The 22706-nt window shown below is 43.5% G+C and overlaps 2 protein-coding genes across 4 annotated transcripts in view; one reads left to right on the top strand and one right to left on the bottom strand.

Annotated features, from left to right (window-relative positions):
* The window catches only part of Insyn2a (inhibitory synaptic factor 2A), a 34202-nt gene extending 23489 nt beyond the window's left edge, over positions 1–10713 (top strand). The window contains exon 3 of the mRNA XM_027409108.2: positions 10530–10713. Within this exon, the coding sequence (XP_027264909.2) occupies positions 10530–10713 (184 nt within the window). The remainder of the gene's footprint in view (positions 1–10529) is intronic.
* Positions 1–22706, bottom strand: part of LOC100773370 (dedicator of cytokinesis protein 1) — a 495025-nt gene that overhangs the window by 267770 nt on the left and 204549 nt on the right. For all 3 annotated transcript variants that reach the window (XM_027409107.2, XM_027409106.2, XM_035442142.1), the window contains exons 26-27: positions 22152–22279; positions 20075–20170 (exon numbers count right to left, since the gene is read on the bottom strand). In XM_027409107.2, the coding sequence (XP_027264908.1) occupies positions 20075–20170; positions 22152–22279 (224 nt within the window). The remainder of the gene's footprint in view (positions 1–20074; positions 20171–22151; positions 22280–22706) is intronic.

The raw sequence follows: 22706 nt of genomic DNA on the forward strand, positions 1-22706 counted from the left end.
CCCAGGATAGAGAAGAGGCTTTTCCTGCCTCACAGAAGCTCCATCAGACCCTGAAGGAATGCAGAAGCATCAGCAGAGGATGGGGTGGAAGAAGTGGAGCTTTATCTCTCTCTTCCCCGAAAGTAGTTGAAAATTATTCCATTAGGAGCAATAAAACACAAACAAAACAAGAAAATAACTTCAACTCCAAAGACAAGTTGCAAAGAGAAGCTACTTAGGCTTAGTAAGCATGTTCTGGAACATCCTGCATGTTAACAGTTCAGCTGGAGTTTCCACAATGCCTTAAGTCCCTGTTTCATTGAACCTTGTAACTAGTGTTCGTTAAGACATCACTGTTCCTAGCTGGGCATTGGTGGTGCACGCCTTTAATCCCAGCACTCGGGAGGCAGAGACAGGCGGATCTCTGTGAGTTTGAGGCCAGCCTGGTCTTCAGAGCGAGGGCCAGAATAGGCTCCAAAGCTACACAGAGAAACCCTGTCTTGAAAAAACAACAAAACAAAAAAAAAAAATCACTGTTCCTATAAGCAGAGCACACAAAATCATCTGACTCTCCACTCAGTGTTCCTGTCATTCTTTGTTCTGTTTGGTTTTGTGACAGGGTGTCACTATATAGCCCTGGCTGTCCTGGAACTCATGGTATAAACCTGGCTGACTTCAAATTAACAGGGATCCACTTGCCTCTGCCTCCTAAGTGCTGGGATTAAAGGTGTATGCCACTAAACCCAGCACCCATCATTCTTTACTAGAGATAGAACACAGCAGTTGCTTTCACAGTGTCTGAAATGGCACAAAAATTTCTTGAGGTTCATGAGAATATTTTCCTTTGTTAAAGTCAAGAAAATATAATCTTGTCCATTAACTAAAACCCCACTGTCTTGGGAAAACCACAGCAACTCTTACCTATCTGGCATAAGTATGTCATTTCAATTTAAATTACAGACATTGAAATCTTACACCTATTTGATTTAAGGTGTTGGCAGTATTTTGCAGTGAGGCCTGAGAATGTCCTCTAAATGTAGATACCATCAGCATGAGTTTGAAGTTATCTTCCAGGAGTCATGGCTACTTTTCTGTCTTAAAAATAAAGCCATGCCATGTGACAGAGACATACTTCAGAGTGGCCTGGGTGTATACTGGAGCTGCCCCTGTTCTTTCTGGGCATTTTATTTGACATCGTCGCTCTTCCCAAAGATAAGAATAACTTACTGGTTTCCACAGTATTCAAATCACATCATTTCAATTATAAATATAAAGGGCAGAAACAAGTCCAGGAACAAATACAGCATTTTTTTGGCAAGCAGATAGTTACAGAACAGTAAAAGGTCTGGGTAAGAAGAAGAAGAAGAAGAAGAAGAAGAGGAGGAGGAGGAGGAGGAGGAAGAGGAGGAGGAAGAGGAGGAGGAGGGGGGAAGAAGTCTGTCAACTCAATAGCTATGGCCTTGGGTAGGTGTCAGCAACATCACACAAGGAAGGACAATGATGGTTAATGAGGCACACAAGTTAAGGGTCCTACCTGAACACAGACAAAAAAAAAACTGGTACACTTGACAACAATCTGAGCAAAAGGGGAAATCTTATCTCAAGGTCAGAGTCCTTGTGGTTTGTCCAAAGCCTGGTTTTAGCACCACAGAGAAGGGACTGTATCCTTGAGTTGAGGATCTATGGCTCTCCACTTCAACATCTCATCCTCTGCCTGCTAGGAGCATCTCTGGGATTGAGGAAGGACAAAGCAGATTCCAAATTGGGAGATTTTTAAAATGCCACGTGGCTGTGGTTATCTTAGAAGCTGAAGTACACGAGGGGCAAAAAAAAAAAAAAAAAAAAAGCTGCCAATGTCCTCAAATTGCAAATTTGTCATACTTGCTTGTTGGCAGACAGCCCTACAGGACAATGAACTTGACCCCATCTGTCTCACATTTGAACACTGGAAACCCAGCTTGTCCTCTCGACAAAGCAGAAAAAAAAAAATTCTATGTTCCTAGTAGGGGTTGGCTTAGGAAGGCAAGAAGGCTGTTGTATATAAGACCAGGCTGCCTTCTTTGGGATGGAGGTGGACATGGTCTTGTATGAATGCCTTTGTCATGGTGGCTGTACACATCTCACTATAAAGTAGAAATCTGCCATGAAACTATACAAGATGGGGAAAACTACCAAAAAGACAAAAGGCCTTGAAGCACTTTCAGGAAATAAAAGGTTCATAGGAAAGTAGCACCAGGCAAAGGTTGGAAGCATTAGCCTCTCAGAGCCAGTCTCTCAGATCTGGGAGCCTGGGTTCGGGGCTCAGCTGTTCCCTTTCTTGTGGGCTGGTATCCATTCACCTGTAAGTCTTGCAGAATAACAAAGAATCCTTTCCAACTACGAAATCCAAGAAGCTGGCTGTTTACAAATACAAAACAAAAAAAGGGCCTGGGGCCTCAGACTGCGCATATGCATGGGGTGAATATGCAGACAGTTATAAAGCAGCCCCCCCCCAAATATCCTGTCCCTCTATTGGCAATGGGGTGTGTAGATCTATCCTATAACTAATGGTTGTGCTTACTGCTCAGCAACTCATTGAAATGCTAAGCACCCAGAAGGTTCTATCTTCTACAACTGGAAAATTTGAGGTGGTTGACATAGTCACATTTTCCCCTACGATGATACCCCTTTGATTGTGATCTGGACCAATTGAGATATTCAAGTGAAGGGAGGTTCCGCGTGAAGGAAGATTAAAAGAGATTCTACTTGGACTTTCCTTTAAGTAAAACTTTCCTGCATTATCATTCCTACTTCCTGTCAAAATATGCTTTAATTAGTTTAGAAGTGTTTTAAGGATAAACGGTGAAGTCTTTTGTCTCTAGCCTATCTGGGAAACTCCATTGCCAGACTAATCTGATGTCACCAGTGATTCACCTTGTGTTCAGATTTGGTTTCAAAGGGAACAATGAAAGAGACCATTAGCAAATCCACCCCCTCCCTCTTTTACTGAACTGGTTAATTCATAAAATAATAGCGCAAGGAAAGGGGGCGAATTCTAATGTGTGTGTTTTAATGAAAATAACAGTGAGCCAGACTGGATTCAAAGGCTTTGGGGGATAGTACCAAGATGTAAAAGACAATAATAATGTTGACTCAGATTAATTAAAGAGTATTGTTTCCAGAGAGGAAGTTCTTATGAGCAGGGTTGGAACAGACTTCAGAAAGATGCTGCCCATTCCTCCTTCATTTCTTTAGTATCCAGGCTACCTTAAGAGTGGCCTCTGGTGACATCAGTTAAAGTCACTCACTAGGGCAGTGAGTGGGCAGGGTACCAGGAGGGAAGGGAAAGCCGTGGCCTACCCAGACCTTGTGAGCTGTCCTGTGGGGTGTCATACTTCCATCATTTGACACAGAGCAAGTATAGAAGACACACAATACTATGGAGGGATGCCAGGCAATGGGGAATGGGTGTGCAATGGTAGCTTAGATGTGTTCTCTGTAGCTCCCTCTGCTGTAGAGTTAGGAACTGGAAGGTCCCAGAGCATCTCTAAGGGTGGCTCCAGGTGAGCAACTGAGGACTTTTCAGGACATGCGTTTCAAGTAGGAAGCGCCTTAAATATATATATGTCCTTACCCAAAATGATAGTCAGATTTTAGGAAAGATGAGGGAAACCTCCTCCCATGATTAGATATGGTAAAGAATATACAGAGGCTGTGACTGCATTTTCTTACATCTTCCCAACTAATTTATCACATATTGAGCACACAAAATACATGGTTGCAAAGACATTCAATACACACGAGAGGATGCTTCTTCACAGCAGAAAGGAGCTGGTCAGGATGAAGGGCAGGACAGCAACATGGCTAATGAAGTCTTATTGTAGAGAAAGGTAGTAATTGCATTTGTATGCAGAACCAGTGCCAATCTGAGGCTATCCAGAGCCACTTGGAGCAGCAGTCTCTGCAGCCTGTGTCATCCAACGATTATCTTAGTGGAAATACCCTTTCCAGTGTCACTTCAATTATTCCACTTGTGCATATTGAGTTCTTTAGCAGTATGAGCCGAGATGGGAAAAAACATCCACCTTCCATCTAACATACATCGCCTTGTTCTTATTCACACTCTTTAAGTGGGGATGGGGAGCAGTGACAGAATGGAATCCTTTAACAATACCTTACACAATGTTATTCCAGTATAATGGAAATATTTTTTAATAAAATAAATTAAGTCAGGAGAAAAGAATAGCTTTGACAGGCCTCAAATTTCTCCTTGAAAATTCCCAAAGCTAATAATCCAATTTCTTTCAGTATTCTTTTAGAATCTAAAAATACACTATCTCTTTTCCCCCACTATGTAAAGATTTTGAAAACCTTCAGCAACATCTTGCTTCCCTTCTGCAGATACTGTGAAACTAACAATGGCCCTCAGAATGAAAACTGCTCACACCCCCAGGTCTTGTTTGCAAAGCAATGACTTAAATTTTACTCAGGGCAGAAAAACCCACAGCAGCACAGCTCTCACCTTTGGTGGAAGTCAGGGAGCCTTTGGCTGAAGCCCAGATTTAGACTGCAGTGGTTCCTAGCCCCACTCAGCAGCCTCTTCCTTTAGCCAGCCATCTGAAAACAGCATTTTGGAAACACATGGGGCCATCCCCAAGACTCCAGAGACCATAAACAACCAAACATTGCTAACACTGTTGTGTAAAAATTAGGATTGCTCCATGCTGGGGCTCTTGTGGCTCACATGTGGTTGTAGTAGCCTTTGTTCCAGAGAAACAGAGTTCTGGCCAGGGGCTCAGAGGCAGGTTGCTTTTCTGACTCCCAACAGTATGTTCAGGAAGCAGTCTATCTCTCTGAACAGAGGAGTGTCCATCTTCAAAATGATAAAAGCAGCGAGGAGCGGACTATGAATATAATCAAATCCTGGTACTTGGGGGTACACTGGGGTCCCATATTCTCTGAATTTCTCTGCAGTTACAGTCCAACAACAGAAAACTGTCTGAGGCTAGAATGGCAATGTGTGAATGGCTGCCTTTGCTGTCTGTGGTGTGACCATCTGGAGGGATGGTGGTCACCAACCATGTGAGGGAAGACAGATGAGTGCACTTGAGAAAGATGTGATGTTGGATACACTAGATGGAGAGTGCCCCTTAGATGTCCTATGGGGGAAATGCTCAGAGGACAACAGTGACTACTTTGGGTTCTGTTTCTTCTACTAGCCGAAGAGGTGGTCAAGGATGTGCATAAATGGGACCAGAGAGAAAGGCTTGCCTAGATTCCTTTAGCACACAAAGGGTCATGGGCCTGGGAAGGTCCCTAACCATCAGTTTCCCTTGGACAATGCTGCGTTTCCCCATGGGGCTGATAACTGGCTGTCCATACAGCAGTCACCTTCACTGCCACTTGGTTCTGTATTCAGAAACATAGCTTATTCTATCCAAAGCCACAGGGTAAGAGCTCCCTCACGCTCACAGTGCACTGACTTCTGGGGCGTGCCCTTTCAGTGGAACACTCTTCATCACCACTTCACAGTCAAGGGAGTTTGGGTCCCCAAGGTGAGATGATTTATCCACAGTGGCAGAGGAAGATGTGGAGAGTCACAGTTAGCACCAGGGACTCTGTGATCTAACTCAAAGAGAATTAAAAACAGAGGCTAGAGATTTGACACTCACTGAGCCACAGGGCATTGGCAAGCAGGAAGGATGAAAAAAATGTGGGGGCTTCCACTTCAGAAAACAAGCAGTTGGTTGAGGGGGGCACACTCACCTGCCTTTAACTCTTCCCCGCTGTAGAGTGAGATCCTGAGAAAATTGCACCTGAGGCATTCATTTAAGCTGAGGAACAGACATCAGTTGACAGGGGCTTCAAATGAGGAGTGAGTAGAGAAGCTCCAGGGTCACCCTGTACTACAACATCCCATAAAATGGCTAGAGAAGCATTAGGAAGCAACCTAGTATCATGCCCAGGAAGAAAACAGAGCTTGGTGTGGGCTGAGAGAGCAGTCTGAGTCTTAGGGTAGGGCAAACTTTTACGTCTTTAGAAATATATAGACTATTCAGAAGAGATGGCTCAGTTGATAAAGTCCTTACCTCGCAAACATGGGGACCCAAACCCAGCCTCAGAACACACATAAAAAACACAGTCATCCTGCAAGTACTTAGAATCCCAGAACTGGGGAGATGGAGACACACAGATTCTTGCAACTCACAGGCCAAACAGGCTAGCCTTAGTTGGCAAGTTCCAGGTCAGTGAGAGACTGCGATGGATGGATGGATGGATGGATGGATGGATGGATGGATGGATGGATGGTAAAACAAAGCAGATGGCTCAAGAGAAATGGTAGGTTGATCTCAGGCCTGTATGTGTATGTATATGGGTGTACATCTGCATACACACATGTTCAGAATAATGTGTACATACATTGCATATATATATATATATATATACATATCTGAAATATATTAAAATGATTTTATAATAACTCATAATTAAGAGTAACATTTAAGAGAAAAGAATTAACCAAAGAAATGAAATGTCTTTGTATCCTTTAACCATGAATCACCAGGAGCCACAGAAGAGTGTGGCCAAGGTGTTGTAATATTTGCAGACACAGGACTTCTGCCCACTGGGAATCCCTAATAGGAAGCATTGTTTTGTATGCCTGGAAAGAGAATAGAGGTGCAGTTAAGAAAAGGAAAGCTTCAGAGGGGTTCAATAACACGCTCTGGGCAATAGCTATAATATGGGCCCAGGGATCTTTTTTTCCCCATTCAATACAGGGTGTGGCCTATTATCTGATGCCAGAGCCCACTTATCCAGAAACCCTGGCCAGGTCCCAACACCTAAGCAAATACAGAATTCTCCACACTTAATGCCATGCAAAGAAGGAACTCAGAGACAGAAGGTGAGGATTTGTGGTCAGACTGCAGAAATTATGTGTAGCTGGGGTGGGAATGGGGCAGGGAAATGAAGCGTGGCATTCCATGCTATGAGCCACAGAAAGCACCCCATTCGGGTAAAGGAATGGCCACAATGAAGGAGGCAATGAGAAGATAGTGACAGCACCATCAACCTACATGCAGGCCTTCCTACCCTCTATGTGGCCAACTGGCTATCGTCAGAGGGGAAGGATTGGAGATAGAACAACTGGACAGCTCTGCAATATCCAGATCCTCTGCTTCTAGCAGACACCATTTGGCCTTTAAGACCAAAGAAACCGGGAGAAGGGAACTGAGATTGTCATGTAAATCAATCTTGTTTCTAATTCAAATTAAAAAAATGATAAAAAACAAAAGACCAAAGAAACCTTTGCTCTAAGTCAGCCAGAGATAACCAGATTCTTAGCTTGCAATTCTGCCCCACAGAATCAGTCATCTGCTTCCAACCCCAAATAACCCAGTGTGCACTCTGACAATAAGAAACTGCTAACAGACAGTGGGGAGCAAAAATACACATTTTTGTTACTTCACAGGCATGGTTACTTCACTATCCAGAGTGTGGGTGGCCGATGCATACATGTCACCCCCAGGCAAGTACATGTCACCCCCAGGCAAGTACACTGCAACCTGGACAAGACAAAGCAGGCAGTGAGAACAGGCAGGGCTCCTGGTCACTGTGTCACTGAACCCGGAGGCCAGGCTTGGTGGCCCTCTTCTATCAAGCCTGCTCCGGGCTGCAGCATATTGGATGAGCACAAACAGGAGTCTGCTCAACAGATAAAGTCGAGTCATTTCGTTAACAAGAACTCAGATTAGATTACTCTGTGATTACATGGTTCCGCGGTGTGATAAATTGGTTAATGACAGGATTCCCAGTGTAGCTGCTTAATGGGAATTCGATAATTACAGGTGCCCAGGACTGTATGTTAGCCTAGGAGATGTTAGCCACATGCTCTGTTCTAATAACTAAAACGTTACCTGGGACAGTTGCAATCCTTGACATGAAGGATGTGTTTCAGTATTAGCTTAGCTAAATGTCACATTTCACAGACTCCTGAAGGCTCTTGTTGCCTAAATGTTCAGGCTGAAAAATCTCTAACCCTTCTTATCATCAGCACCAAACCCAACTGTAAAAGTGGCAGTCGACATTTAATAGTAAGAACAAAGTCATATTTGAACTGTTCACTAACTAAGAGGCCTTTCATAGACCTATGTGTTTGAGAATGTGTTCTTTCTAGAATTTGGTAAGACAGCAATTACCTCTCTGTAACTGACATAAATAGAAGCTCAGTGACAATGAGAGAATTAACTCAGGCATGCTCCAGACTCCTGCACCAAGACAGGATCTCCTACTTCTCAGGTTCCACAGCCCAGATAAGCTGGAACGTCACAGGTTCAGAAGATCCTAAGGCCTGCCCTTTGCACAGCTGCTCCTAGGAGGGGCCTTGTCTCCATACATTCTCGAGAAGCAACACTTGACATCATGGGTTTCAGTTCTACTTCCTGGAACAAGGAGGATTTGAACACACTCCTGAAAGTTGTCCTCTGACTTCTGTGTACACACACACACACACACACACACACACACACACACACACACACACCCCTCCTAAAAATAAATGGAGAAGAGAATAAGGCTTCGTGTGGAAGAAAGAGGAAAATAGCCTTAAACTTCTCTTGACATTAAAAAAGAACCCTCAGTGATATTACAGCCTTTGACAATAAGAAAATTGGTGTATGGGATTTAAAAATCATAAATTGGTATATTAGGTGGTCTTGAACTTATTTTTAAAACTCCAGATAATATGGCTTTGCTGTTTGTGTTCCTGAAATGTCAGAATTTGGCTGGGATTAATGGTTTTCTAAATGGATAGGATTCTGTGTTTAGAGATGGTGCATGCTCTCCCCCCCCCCCCCGATAGAGAGAAAACCGCTATGAACAGTCACTGAAATCGACTAACATTTAGTCGGGCATCTGCACAAGGGAACAGGGTAGAAGACTCCACAGCCCTAATCCAAACTACATGATCCAAAAAGCAGGGAGAGGGAAGAAAAGCTCCTCAGTGCCACATCATCACAGCAAACCACGTGGGCCAGTGGATCCATTAGCAGTAGAGTCTAGCAGACCATCGCTGCTTACCAAAGACATAAGTAACAACTCAAGCACACCGATGGCATTCCTCACAGAATCATCCCAAGGAGCAGTGTATATTCTGAAACACATCTCCAATCTTATCTTTCTAACACAAATACCCTTGCACAATGCTGCTCCCACAGTGTAATTATAATCTTGTATTGTTTTAACCAAACACGATGTATGCTGCTTCCAGGAAACCCGTGCTTGATAAGGACTTTTTTAGCAGTGCTGAAGTGATAAACACAAGAGTCCTCCCCAGGGTCTCCTCCTAGCTGTGGTCTTTAAGAAGTTTGAAACTAGTACAATTTTGCAAGGCAGGCCAAAGTCATTTGATTCATGGTGCTTTCAGTCCACAGGCTTCTCTGACCAGTGGTGGCTGCATAGGAGGACACACTGCTTGATGCACTATGTGTCGTGGGTGTGTATGTGTCATGACTTCTGATAGGCTTTGATTTAAATGCATTGTGTAAGCTATATGTACATGTTCTTGTGGCCAAGTGCACATGTGTGTGTGTGCATGCATGTGGAAGCCAGAAGTGGAGTCGCATATCTTCGTCTATTGCTCTCCATTCTATTTAAATTTCATTATTATTCATAATTTGAGAATTCTGAATAATGTGTTTTTATCATATACACCCTGTATCCTATCTCCTCCCTGGTCCATTTCCCCAACACAACTTTGTGTCCCCCTACACATTAAGACCAATTTGTGCCACCCATTTACTCTTGGATGTATGGCCTTCTTCCCAAGGCTCAGGGGTCACTGAGGAAGAGTGGACAGAAAGAGTCTAAGAGCCAGAGGCAGTAGAAGAATACAAGGAAATGTGTCCTCAGTGCACAACAGGGCAGCTGCACATATGAACTCACAGCCATTGAGACAACATGCACAAGCCCTGTATAAACTTAAGCCACATAAAATCCCAACATGGACAACAGAGATGGGTATGAAATCCTTCCCCAACCTGAGGAGCTATAGGCAAATGATAGCTGCTGGGAGAGGGAGAGTCAGCTGTCTTTAAGAGTAGCCTCTGGCAGATCTCCACCTTATTTTTGGAGGCAGGGTTTCTCTCCAAGCCTGGAGCTCATTGATTGCTAGGCTAGCTGGCCAATGAGCTCAGGGGTCTGCCTGAACTCTGCCCCTGGGAACTAGAATTACAGGCATACACTTCCACACCTGACTCTTAAGTGTGAGTTTAGGGATGAACTCACATCTTCATGCTTGCATGGCAAGCTCTTGACTCACCAAGCCACCCCCCTAGCCCCATATATACTGTGAAACAATGGCATACTTTAGAAATTAAAAGACTTGACTGTGAAAGTCAGTTCTTTACCAAAGAAAATGAGTGAATTTGGAATATATCACAGTGCTCAATAGTATGTATGTTTATTATTAAACGGTGCACACAGGTTACAAATAGACTCTCAATGAACATAACCCTGATGGGGGTCACCAGATTCTAGGGTCACACACTAAACTCTGTGTTCTGTCTTTCTAGTGTGGAGCTGGATTTTAAGCAACAGGAAGACAAACTCCAGCCTGTGTTGAGGAAACTGCACCCTGTCGAGGAAACTCAGGTCATCCCTTCGCCTTACACTCAGGAGACTTACTCCTCCACGCCCAAGCAAAAATCCAAAACTGAGTCCAAAAAGCACGGAAGGTGGAAACTCTGGTTTCTTTAAGACTCGTGGGCTTGGGAGTAACCAGACCATCTTTCAAACCCACTGGAATTTAAGTCAGTCCTTTTCCAAAATGGATAGGATCAAGGGAACTGCGGTGCCAATGCCTGCTCCCTGCTTCTCGCCCTGTGTACCAAAAAGGCCTTCACACCAACAGATAATTAGCGGCAAGGGAGTCACTGTCACCCCTTGCCAGCTGTCCTTTGCAGTTCACTGGTGTGGGGTTTAAAGTCTGAAATAAAACTTACATAATCAAAGATAAGGAAAAACTCTTAACCCCCAGCAGTTCCCCATCTATGAACGATTATTGAGTTATCAACGTTCCATGTGGCAGGCTGTTCTTCTGAAGACAGTGGAACTTTTCATTATTTTTGGCCTTTTATTATTACTTTTTTTTAAAAAAACAAGAAGAGAAAGCAAGCCTTCTGTTGGCAAAGGACTTCATTTTTACCTTTTGTTTTGCAAATAAGCAGGGGGCGAGTGCAGTTTTCAGCACATTAAATTCCGGAGAAAGCACAATTTTTTTCAAGTGGTCGGAGACCATGAATAATCTTGAAAATGTGACTCTATGTCTATCTGCCTTCGTGTGCTGTAGCGCTAAGCCAAGTGACCACATCTCAGTGTCACAGTGACACCACAGATTTAGTACCCTCTTCATCTCCAGATGGACGACATGTTTACTGCTCATTTTCCAAATGGCCAGCAGCCAGGAACCACCCTTACCCCCACCCAAAGTCAGGATATGCCTTCAATCATTGCAAGCTGACAGGGTCAGAGCTAATGGACACTAAGCTTTCTTAGATCTTGTTTTTAATCTTTGGGTGCCCAAAGGCCAAATGATGAATCTGGCAAGAATTTGAAAAGAGGCAAAGGTACACAATGGGTAATAGAGTTACCTATAAATCACCGGTGCCTGGGCTGCGGCAGAAAGTGTTTTTTGTGGCTCGATCCCTAGAGATACTCTTCAATCCCTGAGTGCAGCCAGGTGTTTTCTACAGTTCTTTATGTTCTGTCACTGCAGTGCAAGATCTGACCATCTCAGAGAGAAACAGTGTGTTTCCCTTAGCTGCTACCAATGGCCAAACCTACCATCGCCTACATCTAACCTATCAGTAAATTGTATTAAATGGCATACTTAGGGGAAAGCTGTGAATCAAATGTTTTTAGGTATTTTTTAAATCCACCATCACACACAAGAGTTCTCTCTTGATTACACATCACAACGTAAACCTCCACTCCTTTATTTTTCACTCATTTCTTTGCACCTTTACAAGTATCTTTTTTATAGAAAACAAAATCCTCTTGTGAGTTAATGATGTCTCTCAGTGTTCTGCTTCTCATGTAGGAAGTGGGGGGGGTCTTCTTTTGACTTTTATTTATTTTTCCTTTTTGTATAACTTAAAATTTTGAATAGCTGTGAGCATACAAGAAAAACCTAGTCTTCAGTGTCTGTCCAGCACGTTCAGCTGGAACTGCATGCTGACGGCAGCCTCGTGGCTCTGATGGCAAACCCACAGCAGCTCACTTTTGGAGAGGGTCATGGCCTGCTTTGGATGAGTAGGAGCTAAGGCTCACTATGCTTTTCCTCTGGACTCAACAGTTCCATTTAGTTCTAACCATTTGAGTTACACAAGGATCTAGAGCTCAGCAATCAGATCTGGTCTTTAAAAGAAAAGAAGCTAAAAAAATATGTTGTATGACTACTCTTTGGGGGTTACTCAAACCATACTAAAGTGGTATGCTTAATTCAAAATGCAACCACACACACACACACACACACACACACACACACACACACCCAACACATGAGGGCACACATAGGCATGCACACAAAACACATGCCTTTAAGGAAGTACTACTCTATAAGAATTCAAATCTGCTTAATTCAAAATGCACACATAGACATACACACACCACAAATGAGGGCACATGTGCACACATAGGCACGCACACAAACACATACCATTATATAAGTACTCTATAAGAATTCAAATCCGAAAAGAGCAGTAAACAGACGTGTTGGAGAAGAGCCCTGACCAAGCTGATCCTATACCTTGAAGGAAGTGCAATTGTTAAACCTTTAAACAAGTTTCATGTTTTTATACTGTTTTTAACTGATGTTATAAAAATGTTGGCAACCAGTTTTCTCCTCATATGTTTGAAGAATTCCATGTTCTCAGCAAATGAAAAGGTTCAGCAGCTTTCTGCCCAGTGCTGCGCATCTGTCTAAATGCAAATACATGTGACTACCTGTGATGTCACTGTTTCAAGTCTAGGTCCCCAAATTAAAAATAAACATTTTAGAGCCAGAAACGAAACTCTGAAGATAAACTAATTCTTTCTCAAAAGAAAAAGCACCTCCCCAAACAGGAAATAAAATGTATTTTCAGCTCATTTCATAGCCAATCACAATTTGCCAATGACAGAGGATGACCCTTCTCCTGGAAAGATTGAAGTCAAAACTTTCATACAAAGCCAAGTAAAAAGTTCAGTGTCCCCTCCTATGTAGATGTACACATGGCATTACGTATAGAGAGTAAATTATTATACTTGTCATTAAAATATTTACTAATTTTTAAATAAAAAATCAAAGGTAATGTTTGTGTGGCTACCAAACTTATTTCACAGCCTCTATACTGTGGGAAAATCCAAGAAAATAATAATGGTCAGATATTTGGTCTAGAAGGCACTCTGGTGGGGTTTGGAAAGATGAGACTGTCATGTGCCCTGGGTGCTCCCTACATTCACTCTGGCAGTTTACCCAGCACCCCGGCATAGGTTTAGCCACTTAAGACAAGTTAACATTTTAAGGTGTGAAGGGTACATACATGCTCATGGTATCATGTGCCTAACTTGGGTCTAACTTTTAAAGAGCCTCCAAGACTACTAAACTCACCCAGTGCTGCCACCTTTCATGACCTAGATTGGGTGGCTTCTCTCTAGAGTAGTGGTTGTCAACTTGTGGGTTGAGGCACCTTTGGCAAACCTTTATCTCCAAAAAATATTTACTTTGCGATTCATAACAGTAGCACGATTACAGTTAGGAAGTAGCAACAAAATAATTTTATGGTCAGGAGTCACCACAGTATGAGGAATTGAATTAAAGGGTAACAGCATTAGGAAGGGTGAGAACCATTGCTCTAGAGCATCCATCAAGTAGGTTTCTGGCCCAAGGAGCATGGCTAGCTCTTTTTCCTCTCTCCTCTGAGTGGGAAACAATCACTACAGCACAGATGTACATCCTTACCAGCTAAGTTCAGCCCAATGTCACCAGGTATCTAAAGATGGCCTGCATGCCCTATGGGAGAAGATGGCCCATCTACAAATATAGGTCACTTCGGATGTGGATAGAGACCTCACTGTCCCCACATTTGCCTTGTGGAAACGAAGGAGATGAAGGCAAGTTCTGTGGGCAGAAGGAAGAGAGAGGTGGGAAGAGTATTCAGACAAATTCTAGAATCAGTTCTTAGTCACCTGATAGGGTCACCTTAGAGTATCTCTCATATAAACACCAGCGAACCCATTCTACAAGACCATCAGAGTTTGAAGGGGAGGGATCCAATGTCCAGAAAAATCAATGCTGCTGTGCAGCCCTCGTGATTGCTAGTCTCTACTGCATAGCTGAGTAAGGCAGATAAGGTGCAAGGGTTTCATAGCAATTGTCCCAGACCAGCTGAAAGAACCTTTCAACTGCAGACAGGCAGAACAAGGGAGATGCATGGCAACATCAATGTCCTTGCGGACCATGATAGACATGGCACATCCCACACAGGCCACCACTCACTGAGAGAGAAGTGGTGCCATCAGATGAAAGAGTTTGCCTTGTTGCCTTTCACAGAAGGGGGCAAGAATTGAAATCAACCAAGGGCCATGAACTTCCATCACATCATCGGGTAGCAGCATGGCCAGTGTGTAACTGCCCCGACACACTGGCAGGGTGATTTTAGAGGACTGTTTTTTATCTGGTTCAGTTACCACCCATAGAGGCAGTTTCATGGGTGTGATGTTAGCTCAAGACCACAGACAGCAACAGCTTCCCTTGCCCACATTTTTCATCTCTTAAAAAAATGACCTTTCATACCTTTGGCCTCAGATAAGTGTGGAGCCAACTCGTTTATTGTAAGAAAGCACCTATACAACACAAAGATCAAAAATATCATTCAGTCTTGTGAATTAAAAAACTAATCAAGCCATCATGGGTGGCTTGCATGAGGGCAGGTCACAGGCCATGTGAAAGCTACTCATTAGCTTTTAAACACCTTTTAATTATGGTACCTCCACAATCCGGTATGAACATTCAACAATTTTACCCAGGCAATGGCATGATTTTTATTCCCTCTGCTATAAGCCCTACAGATAGGGAGCAACCTTGGTGGGGAAAACAAGAAACCCTAGGATACAAAAAAAAAAAAAAAAAAGCAAGAAAGATCTCCCTGCTAACAGCAAATATAAATGAACTTACAATGTCATTGCTCACACACATACATACACTTGGGTGAATTTCAGAAGGCCACCAAGGACAGCTGGTGTGATGGTTGTATTCAAAAGTCAAGCTCCCTCCGTTTGAAACATCTATAATGCACTGTATGAAGTAAGAACTTTTAAAAACATATTCATACTTTAACTCCAAGAAAATATACATCTCAACACCAAAGCTCATGCAGAGTTGGTTACAAAATTGTTTTGAGTCATAGCGAAAAGGCACTCCTCCCTGAGGTAATAATTATAATGAACACCTTCCTTTCAAAATGTAGAAGCATCCCAAGTCCTTATAAATGACCTAGGATGTTAGTGAACTTAACACCAAGACTGCCACTGCCCCTATCAAACACTCTGGGCCATCCCTGTCCTTATAACAAGTATCCAATAGTGTCCATTGCTGAGGTAGAGGCTCCCAAGGTCACAGTCAGTGAACAATCCAGAAAGACTTTCCCCACCCCTAAGCCTGCCTCTGTGAACTTCCCAGGGGACTCTTTCCTTGGAAGCACTCACATCTCAGCCTCAGAGAGTTGGTAATTTTCAGTCTTCTGGTGTGTACCCAGGCCATAGAAAACTCTTTAACCATTGTCCTCACTCAATTACATTCTTAAAGGACTCATTACCAGAAGGTAAATCCAAACATTTGAAAGAAGCACACAGCTAACGCAGCAGAAGAAGGAACATGGCTACGTGTTAATCATCGTTCTCTGGCCATGGCTCATCTGTGAAAGATGCACATGTGTACCTCCAGGTCACACCAAATGGCTGATCTGGCCACCAGTGTACATGGCCCCTGCATAGTATCACACATCCCGGGTAGGATCACTGTAATGTTCCTCTCAACAGGCTTCTAAGAGAAAGAGAAAAGTAAACTGTAAAGTCTGACCTAATGCAAAACTGAGTTATTCATTCAAGAGTCTCTAATGGTGACTGGTACCGCTGCTACCCGTTCCATGTGGATATGGCTGCAGATGTGTAAGGTCAAGGGCAGGTCCATACTCCATACCCACTTTAACACACAGGGTTTGTCTTAAAGAACTTGTAAGTGGAGCAGAGACCCTTTAATTCAATGGTAAGGTTACAGCATAGACTGTTCTCAGCATTTACTTGCTCTCTATTCTACAGCTGCCAAGAGAAGGGGCTTTGTTGATAATTTATTAGTTAATTTACTGATTATGACATTATAAATGTCTTAATTATGACATTTAGCATCAAGAAACATTTTCCTGTGTATGAAAAGCATTCCTGTGGACATTTCAGATGCAATGAACTTAAACAAATGGCACATGACAGAGTGCAAAGCAGAGCTTATATAAAAACACTGCAGATGTGGATAAAAGAGGCTGTACACTGGCCGGGTGTTGGTGGTGCACGCCTTTAATCCCAGCACTTGGGAGGCAGAGGCAGGCCCATGTCTGTGAGTTTGAGGCCAGCCTGGTCTCCAGAGCGAGTGCCAGGATAGGCTCCAAAGCTACACAGAGAAGCCCTGTCTCAAAAAACCAAAAAAAAAAAAAAAAAAAAAAGAGGCTGTACACTGTACACTGTTCACACAGCTTGTCCACTTCTGTGTGAGCTTGTCCACTCCTAACTCAATATATAACCAGGTAGAGACTAAATATCTAGGAAATCCTCACCCCGTGGAGAAAGCAGACCCATTCCCACTGCTAACTCTCAGAAGTGTTATTTTTTTTAATAAGTTCTATTTTTTTAAAAAAAAAAATCCATTTTGAGCAATCACATATAACTTTCCAGCTGATTCACAGTTATACAATTTCCACTACAGTTATGCAAAGTGAGTAACCCAAGAAGATGGAAATCTCTGGGGCACAATTAGATGGTACAGCTCACCTACGACAGATCTGTGAACCATTTTCTGCTCTGTTTTCACCCTAGAGGACCCACTGATGAAGCTTTTGTCCCCCTTGCCAGGGACACTTTTGTGAAGATCCTCCACTAATCTAAATTCACAGAGCAACAGGGCAGCATTAACTTAATGTATGCATCCCCAGCTGGTGCAGGCAGGGATGCCAAGGTGACACACACTCTCAGGGGAAGATCTGTAGTCCGACTACTCTGCAAAGAGCAGAGAGGGGACTCCGGGATGGCAGATGACTGATAGACACTTCTCAACAATTCAAATCTTGAACGACCAACATCCTACTTGATATATCTTGACATTGTCATCACTTATTAAATAATTACAGCTCATTCACGTTTCTTTTTGTGACTTCTTCCATGACAGCTTGGTTTCGCAGAACAAACCCAAAAGGAGTCTTTGATTCTTTTTTATCTGAGATGTTCAGAACTAGGAGAAGTTGGCTTAAGACTTCAATCCCCATTTGACTTCTGGAGAATTCTGTGAAGGTCAGGGATATGGCAGGTGGTCCTGGATGTGGCACTCCCTGACAATGCCTTCCACCCCTGTAGATGTGGCTACAGAGGGGTAAGGATGAGAGGCTGTCCTTACTTCATACCCACCTTAAGAACAGTCAAGGGTTCATCTCAAGGAATTGTTAAGTGGTCCTGAAAACACAAGAGCTACTCCAAGCTTGGACACTAACCTGTCATGAAACTCAGCATCAACCCAGCATCTGGATTCTAACTGCAGAAGACTGTGTAGGGATAGGATACAAGAGGGCTTATTTCCCTGGGCAGCTGCCTACATGACTAGGGAAGAAACCAGAGGGGAGCTTTCATCACTCTTTGATATCTGCTGAAGTGGGTCACTGCCATCATCAGCACTCCACCTTGGTCCCATAGCCAACACTGAGGCAAGCTGGCACTAGACCCAGGAACCACAGATGTACTGGTCCAATATTCTGTAGTGGTTTAGGCAGTGGTGGTAGGGTAGGGTAGGCCATAAACTGAAATCTTCTAAGAAATTAGTTAATGCTCAGCTCAAGTGGTCAACAACAACTTTCTGTGGCCATTAGGACTCAGCTAGGAAAACATTCCAAAGACTCTTGAACCCCATTGTGAGTGTTCCACTCACTGCACTCTTCCCTTTGTCAGGCTCTGTGTGCTCTTTACAATCGCTCTCATCCAACAGTACCTGTGTGACCTTTTATAAGCTTCCTCTCTGCTGCCTTTCCCAGGTTTAACTGCTGGTCCGGGACTATGAGCCAAAAGACTACAGATCTAAGACAGAGTCCTTAGCCACAGGGATGTAGCTCGGTTAATGTCCTACTAGCCAGAGGGAGAAAGGGAAGAATGCATCGCCAACTAAAGGTAGGATCATATTCCCAAAACACAAACAGAGCCTTTGTTCCCTTAACCAGACAAAGTACTGTCTCGCTAACCAGAGTAAAAACTGGCCCCCTCCCCAATAGAATACTGTCCCCCCATCTGAGACAGAGGCAAGGCTAGTTTATCAGAAACCTTGTATCCATACCACCTGCCAGGAGGATCACATATGGATGCTGAAGACTCAGCAGCATCTGAAAGTCTTCAAGCCAACCTTCTCTAAGAAGGGCCATTATCATGATGCTTGCTTCAGCTTCAGGTCACACTCCATTCATTTTATCTGGAGCCCCTTTCCTAGTTTCCATGTGAGCATGTATAAAGTACACCAGAGCCTGAATGCAGAGAACCCCAGGTACACTGGAGCCTGCCTCCAGTCTTGTTCATGGGTTTAGTCTCCAATGACTGGAACATACAGAGATGGTTCCAGTTCCTGAGAAAGTCAAAATGGGAACACATGAAGAGTGCCATACTGGAAAAGCCAACTTAAATGATAGTCAATTCATATGAAAGCCTGTTATTTCTTTATTTATACCTGTGACAGCCCAAATTTAAACTATACAGGCTTATTCAAAGAAAATCTGAACATGGCCAGGAAGTCAGGGAGAAGACATACACAGTTGCTCCTTTTGAGCTACCTGCATACTTCACCCACATAATACCCTGTGTTGTGAAGCCAGTAAATAGGGACACAGGGGCTCTTAGTTATGATTTCTATTGTTGTGAAGAGACACCATGACCATGGCAATTCTTATAAAGGAAAACATTTAATTGAGGTGGTGGCTTATAGTTCAGAGGTTAGTCTATTGTCATCATGGTGGGGAACATGGCAGTTTGCAGGCAGACATGGTGCTGGATACATCTTGATCAGAAGGCAATAGGAAGTGGTCTCAGTGTCACACTAAGGGAAGCTTGAGCAATTGAGACCTCAAAACCCACCCCTACAGTGACAGACTTCCTCCAACAATCCCACACCTACTTCAACAAGGCCACACTTTCAAATAGTGCCAATGCCTTCAGGGGCTATTTTCTTTCAAAACACTTCACAGGGACTGGGCTAGGATGGCTGTGAACCCCTAGCTTCTCATTTGTTCATTCCCTGGATATATGGAAGGGATCAAGGTCACATACAGATGAAGACAAATGTGCCTTTCCTGGTTGCAGGTAAAAAGGCTACAAAAGCTTGTTTCTTCAATTAAGGAAGTCATTTTGTTTTCCCTCCTGAGAGGCCATAAAGCAAAGTAGCTAAATAAGGATGAGCACTTGATATACTAAAACAATAAACAGAACACATGTAGGGTTCTCATGCCTAAATAACCAAATTTAACCATTTTGGGGAATGGGGATGACAAATTCTGCACACAAGTTGCCATGACACCAACTTACAATGGCCATTGAAATTTGATAAAACCTTCTTGAAATAAATCATCTTCCACAAGTAATGTCCTCTTCCCCTTTGACAGACACTTTTAGAATTATGGAAAATCAGAACAGACTGTGTCTCAACTGCATGCTACCTTTTAAGAAAGTAAGTTCATGTCCCAGTGGCAACTAGGAGAGGAGAGCTGGGACAGGTGTCTGGGGAAATAGCTTTCTTAGGAAGACATGACCTCATGTAAGCAAGCATGTGTCCCTGGGCACTTACGATGAGTTCTGAATCCCGCCCCATGGAAATGACTGTCCGGTTCACCGTCCTGAGAAGTTTCTCCATGATGATCTGGACATGCCTCTGAGTCGGCCCCTGGAAGGAAGAGATACCAATAAAAGCCAACAGCACAGATCATCAAGGTCTCAGAAGCCCAAGCACTTGTCTCCGAACACAGCTGCTCTGTATGGAGTCAATCAATTATAACCCTTAACGAGATGAAGAATGGTCTTTGTCAAAGGCAAATGTCTTCCTGAAGAAAACTCGAGGCCTTTTATTAATTATAGCCCATTAATGACAATTTGTTATATAATCATAGTAAATTAATTTAACCAAACCTTAAAACTAAAAGCAACTCCATTTAAACAATATAATGTTTATGATCCTTGGTGAGACCGCCAATTAGTCTTCCAGAGATGCTTGGCCATCTGTAAATGGAAGGCAGGCAGATAACAGCACTGACTGCTCTGCGTGTCACATCCCGATAACTTAACTGCTCACAGAATAGAATGTTTTAGTACCAGTGCAGCAAATTATCTAAAATTCACAGTGCCATGGGGTTTTCCATTAGGGAGAATTTATTCCCTGGTTTAACGTGAAGCAGGATCGCAGATTCTCTTCCATGTACATAGCTTGAGTAGGCAGGCATCTGGTCACTGCATAATCATAAGAACTTCGTTGAGGTTGCCCTACAAGCTCTGTGCTGGACTTTTCTCCGAGAAATGCAATGTGCCTAGCAGGGCAGGAGGCTAGTCCTGAGAAAGACATCCAAACTCTGGGAAGCCTCAGTTCCTAATGAGTTGGAGCCATCCCATCATCCAGGAGTTGACATATCTGACCCTGGGAGCACAAACCATTGGGAATGGGATAGTCAGTTGTCATTGTCACCTCCACCAGAATAAGAAATACCTAGGGCATCATCAGTAAGGAAGGTAAAGCTTGGACTATGGGTGTTTCCACATAGGATTATCTGAGAGGGTTAGACCCACTTTGACTATGGGTGGAGCCCTAGGCTGAATAAGAAGTGGGGAAAGAATAAAGTCAAATGAACACCAACATTCCCCTTGCTCTGTTTTTCTGATTTGCCCAGCTGGATATAAGCAGCCTGCTATAGCTATAGTCAGAACCTGGCCCAGCCTTCCTGCACTCCCACCCCCAAAGTGTATTTAGTGAATTCAAGAAGTAGCTAACTCAGGGTGAAAGATTTACTGCTGAAAGGAATGAACAGAAGTGTGTGTGTGGTGTGTGTGTGTGTGTGTGTGTGTGTGTGTGTGTGTGTGTGTGTGTGTTGACCAGGAAGGTGTTCAGGTAATTCAGGAAAGAGTTCAGAACAAACTCAATGTACTTAAAATCCTGACTAGAATTGGGGACAGAGACAGGCCAGGGTGCCCTAGGACACCAGAGCCCACTCCCAGTCATGCCCAGGGGGTTCAGTCTCCATTTACTGCCAACATACATACAGAAGTCTTTCTATCCTGATCCCAGGCACACCTGGAGAATCAGTGACACCACCTAAGTGTATACATGTGCACAAACATACATGATGTGCTTGTTGATGATTGGAGTGGGGGTAAGATATTCACATACCTGCCTAACCCAGATTCAGATTAGAAAAATAAAAGCCACTGGGGGGGGGACAGGATTTAGAAATGCAAGAGAGATCTGCAAAGCTCAGAAATCTCTGGAAGCTTCTACCTGTGAAGAGCAGAGCAGAGAGCTGCTGGAAGCACAGGTGGCTTGGTTCACATATCACTTCACAGATGCAAGAACTACAAAAAGGGGGATGGGTAATCAGCCCCCACAGTCTTTATGTGACCTGAAGGATGAGCACTATGGCTTTGAAAAACATCTTGCCAGGAAAACAAAAACTTAATTTCAATTCAGATGGGGTGAATGCTGCAATGTAAAAATCATGACACACACATAAATAAAAATAATTCAAGGGTAAAACTCTACAGAAAGAAAGGCTGAAAATGAAGGCCACTGCTCTTTCAACAAGGCGGTTCTGGTTGTAGCATGTTTCCAAGGCTTGGGCAAGGCGCGTGAGGCTGCCGGTGGTCTGATCCCCATGACTCACCACATCCTTCCTGTAGAGCACCTCCAGGATGTTGCTGAGCAGCTGGCAGCATGCCTCCAGGTCCTCCTGCCTCTCCAAGTGGTACTTGAGCTGGTCTGTCATCATGGGGAGCAGGATCTCTCGGCAGTCTGCATAGAACGCAGAATTGTCAGTCAGTAGGAGGCACCAAGGAGTCCCTCGGGTCTGCAGGAATCCCATGTGTCCTTTCAAGTATCTAATTCACAAGGTGCAGAATGGAAACTGACAGCTGCAGAGCCTAATGGCTTGACCACCAGGAAGCCATTTCCAATGCTGTCAGTCATTCATAGATGGGTACCTGCATGTATTTGCAGGTCTCTTTGTAAACACACAAGTCAAAACATGCATATCGTACATAACCACACATCCCTCACAGTTGAACATACCCTGCTGCAGTTGCATGGCTTATCTACTAGTGTCTCTTCCTTTCAGTCCATTGATTTGCAACAGTAAAAGGAGTACTTGCTCCAACAAAAAAATATTCTAATTGTAGACTTCCAGTCATTTCCTAGAACAAGCAGACAGGATCCCCTTTCT

The sequence above is a fragment of the Cricetulus griseus genome, chromosome 3 (genome assembly GCF_003668045.3).
Source record: "Cricetulus griseus strain 17A/GY chromosome 3, alternate assembly CriGri-PICRH-1.0, whole genome shotgun sequence".
Lineage (NCBI taxonomy): Eukaryota > Metazoa > Chordata > Mammalia > Rodentia > Cricetidae > Cricetulus > Cricetulus griseus.